The sequence below is a fragment of the Limulus polyphemus genome, unplaced genomic scaffold, assembly GCF_000517525.1.
Source record: "Limulus polyphemus unplaced genomic scaffold, Limulus_polyphemus-2.1.2 Scaffold3457, whole genome shotgun sequence".
Taxonomy (NCBI): Eukaryota; Metazoa; Arthropoda; class Merostomata; order Xiphosura; family Limulidae; genus Limulus; species Limulus polyphemus.
Window position 1 is genome coordinate 9,385 of NW_013669067.1, and position 4,723 is coordinate 14,107.

Consider the following 4,723-nt stretch of genomic DNA (forward strand, 5'->3'; position numbering starts at 1 on the left):
GGACCTGGTATATATATATATATATACTATTATTTTAACTACATTTTCTCCTAATAATAAAATTAAAAACTTCTTTTTGAATGTCAATTTGTTGATTTTTTTATGTTAATTTATAACTAAAAGTTATTATAATGGTTGATGATTGTAAAGATTACATATGGCAAATGGGGTAGAGTGGCTATTTGATAATATTTTTGATTATGCAAGGTGATCTACTGATTTTCTAATTAATCATCTGCTGAAAATATACTTAATTATAATAAAAAAAAATCACAAACTTAATGTATAATACCTAAGTTACTACATTGCCAAAAGAATGCGGACTGATTTAACTGAAAGGGATGTGATAATCACCAATCTGTCACACCAAGTCTATTACAAAACAGGAGATAATTAACTGAAAATATATCAGGGCAACACCTTTTATGTCCTACAATTCTAGCATGTTTTTGGGAATTGAAGTTGGACTTTAAGATAATGAAAACATTGTAGAGCCAGACATTTGGATAATCTATATACTACTAAAACTCTGAGATTGTTTGTTTGCTTGTCTGTAATTGAATACAGCAAAAATGGTGCACAGTAGTGCCATATTTGTAATGAAATGAGAATAGAAACAAAATAAAAGAAGTTTCGTTAAAATCAGGCCACGGGTTACTGAGTTAGCACTGTTTTTCGAGTCATTTTTTTGAAAATTTTTAGCATGAGTAATTTTACATCACACTACCATTTGCGCTCATTACGAAATGTCATCGGGCCACGGGTTACAGAGTTAACACCATTTTTCGGGTCACTTTTATAAAAATTTCTATCATGAGTAATTTTACATCACACTACTGTTTGTGCCCTTTACGAAACTTCTTCGTTCAAATCTATTTCCCTGTCAATGTTCTCATCTTCATTAAAAGGCGTAAGATGACAAAAACAAGATCTTGAAGAATTTCTCAATAATGTACCTTGGTTATGGCAGGTAATTCGAAGAAAAAATAAAGTGTTACTGTTTCTTATTTGTAGAAGGTTTAAGAGGAAAGACCACAACATAATGAACTAATTCATCACAATACCTGAAAACTCTGACTTCACTTTTTTTGAAAAATGAAATGGTGGTTCCTTTTACTCCCAATCAACAATCAAATATCTTTTCTTGAATTATGAATAACACAAATAGATTGAAATATGTAATTAAATTATCTCAAAATAAACCTTCATTTCGGTGCAATATTGAAATTAGCTTGAATTCTTCATGATCTCTGAATAGTGGGTGAGCCAATGAGTCACAGGTGGTCTAGTATGTTATAAAACTTGTATAAGTATGTGCCATATTAGTTTATTTTTTATTACAAATAAAACTTTCACACTATGTACATTTGAATGTATTAATATTTTTTAGCACCAGTTATTGTTTGAGCATTATTTTGAAAAATTTTTAAACTTTTTTTAAACGTTCAGTGAGAAATTACATGAGGTCTTTAAGTGAACAATATATTAAGTTAAAACTAAACTGTTGTTTAGTCCAAACAAGGTAAACACACAAAAACAGGCATGGCTAGTTATGCAACCAATGGTAACAACATACACCCTCACATTTGTGAGTTATATACAAGCTGAACAGCATGCATTACATCACATGCAATCATGCCAACAGTAGTATTAACTTTTGTGTTGTGTGAGTTCAGTTGGTATATATCTGAATCTGAACAACTTTTGAGTTATGGCAAAACTACTAATGCTATTTACTACCATATAATAGTAGCCCATAGTACTGCTGGTTGGTTGCCTTTCCTCTGGTCAGCAGCTCAAAAATGGGGAGAGTCACAGATATCTTTAGTTGCTCAGCCATAACTCGAAAACAAAGAAATATATATAACACCTCATAGCTGAAAGGACAAGTGTGGATAGTGGCAACTGGAATTGAACCCATAACCTTCTAATTTAAAATCATCAGACCACGCTGACTGGAAAAATAATAACGAGAAATTGTAAAGACAAAATTTGTTTACTTGAATAGTTGGAATAATCAGAAACATTAAATTTGATTATTTTCTTGATATTAACTGATTTAATTGTAATTTTGGTTATTCAATTATTTTATGTAACACAACTTTATGCTTATAGATAATGTGTATTAGTGTGCTAGATCTGATAGAAGCTTTAATCTTGATGCATCCATGTAAACCATTCTTCTCAGGTAAGTGCTATTCAAAGGTAAAACTGTAACAGGTAAGATTCAAGTTAAAATAGGCTTTAAAGGTAATGTGTAAGTATTGCAGGAGAATAAAATGGTATCAGACACCAAAGGAAATCACTCGAATGATGCGTGCAGAACAAAAACTATTTACAATAATAGAATGTAGTTATTTCTGCTTAATCTCTAAGCTGGTCAGTTTCTTTTAGATTTTGGTCAAATACTCTTGCTGCTGTATCTGAGTGAAGACATTTCACTGGATGAAAACTGGAAGTATTCTTTAAAGAATAAAATAAGTTTAGCATACTTAATTAGCTGTACTGATTACTGGGTTGATTTTTAATTCTTTGCTTCACATTTTCACTTTGGTATATTATGCACAGCAAGAGTGAGACAATATGGAAGCCTGGACAGGCAAGCACAAGTGATCACTGTGGTATGTAACCTTTACCCGAGATGATGATTAGAGCAAGATACGACTAAATTCCATTCTCAAACATGTCAGCAAAAAAATGCAAGAAAAAATTTAAAAATTCTACATCTATGTACCTGTACAAAGATATATTCATATTCTAGTTAGGGAAGGGCAAAAATATAAGTAGTTGTCAATGCAACAGAACCATTGCAGCAAATATGTAAATTAGCCTACTATGTTTGCTGGCTTGAATGATGATATTCTTCTTTTATATCTGAAAATACATCTTGAATACAAATGTTTTTTTCATTTCATAGAGAGTGTGATTAAAGATATAAGGGAGGCATGGTGCAGAAACTTTATATTTTGTATAATTGAATTATATTTATTTAAATAGTTATATCTGTTCATATTTATCAAAGCAGTGGAGAACCATTTTTTCCAAAAGCATTTAGATGTCAAATTTTAATATTGAAATTAATAAGTAGATGTGATTTTATAAGCACAGATATATAAAGATCTTGTTTAAATTTTGGTTTAATAATATTAGTTTGAAACTTGTAAGATAAAAATCATTTGGAAAATGAGACTATGAGATAAGGAAAGAATAACATTATTGTTTCCTACAACATTTTTCACAAGATGTGTTTATTTTCTGTTGGAATTCTTTGTCTTTGTTAAGACATAATATAAAATCAATCATTGTTTGTTTTGTTTGACTTGCACATAAATATGTTATTATTTAAATAAGATATTTCTGAATAATTGCAATTAAGTATTTTGTTTTTACTTGTGTAGTTGTAACTTTGCTACAAGCGAAGAGTGTCAGAAATGGCTGTCCCGTCTTCTTGCTGCTTATGCACCACCACAGAAATTGGAGGAAGTGTTTGCTTTTTATTTCTTCCAACAGTGTCACAAGGAGCAAAGGAAAGATATGTTTATATGCTTACACCAAAGTATGTCATATTTCTGGATTTGCAGTTTGTTTATATAGCTATCAAAGCTTGCGCAAGGTAAAAATATATAATGTTGGAACAAAGACAAATACTGTGGTTCATTAAATGGTTGTTTATTTATTTAATGTATGAAAGAATTAACCCTTTCCAGTTCAGTGACATTATACTGTCCAAGTTTCCAATTACATTCATAAAACTAATAGCTCACAAAAGTCATCATATTTTCAAACCTAAGCACTTTTTTTGTTTTGGTAAATCTACAACTTATTATGAAATAAAAAACCAATACTTGACATATGTGTATACCATACTGTTGCACAACATGTAATAAGCATTGACCTGATAGCTAGGTTTCACACATTTATTAGCAATCATGAATTCATGGGTTTAATGATTTCATGCTGTAGTCTGTGTTTTGAAAGAAATGTTTAAGTCTGTCAGAATTTAAAATGATATATATATATATAAAGTTTCCTCTTTATAAATATATACTATGTTGTTGTAGGACTTCTATTCTTCTACAGTAAATGTCTGTGACTTGTTAGTGATAAATTCAATGATGAATAAACAGCATGCACTTCACTTGTTTTCAAAATAATATATATATTCTGAACAAGTTAACGTATGTACAATACATTCTTGAACACTATGGATATTATAGGCATATCATATATAATATACATGTACTTCTCTCCTTCTTGTCAAATATCCACTTAGGCCTATTCAATTACTTTAGAATTTCAGTTGACAAGCCAAACTACCTTCTCTATTTCTATCACACTAGTATTCTCTGTGATTCACTTACAATTGTGGCACGAGTTACTGTAATTGTTAGGTCTTCTTTCTTTTGAAGATCCTCTGCTCCTTTTGTCAAAGTGCACTCGGGCTGATTCACTTACTTTAGAACTACACTTTGATGGAATAAAATTATTTTTCTTATTTTCTTTTCTACTGTTAGTTTCACTCTAACATATTGTTGCATCATCGAGATCACATGACTACAGTGACACCACGTTTCTAGAACTATCCCATATCTTGGCGAATGCTCTAGTATTTGCTAGATATAGGGTAGTTTGGTATATATAAGAGGGGACAATGACGTGACGCGGTAATGTAATGTGTGCGTAGATAGTGAGTAATTGATCTGCAGTCAGAAGTATTATTGAG

General features: G+C 30.6%; 1 protein-coding gene across 2 annotated transcripts in view; it reads left to right on the top strand.

The window, feature by feature from the left end:
• Positions 1-4,723, top strand: part of LOC106469385 (myotubularin-related protein 3-like) — a 110,566-nt gene that overhangs the window by 8,837 nt on the left and 97,006 nt on the right. For both annotated transcript variants that reach the window (XM_022397892.1, XM_022397893.1), the window contains exon 2: positions 3,399-3,556. In XM_022397892.1, coding sequence (XP_022253600.1) covers positions 3,399-3,556 — 158 coding nt within the window. The remainder of the gene's footprint in view (positions 1-3,398; positions 3,557-4,723) is intronic.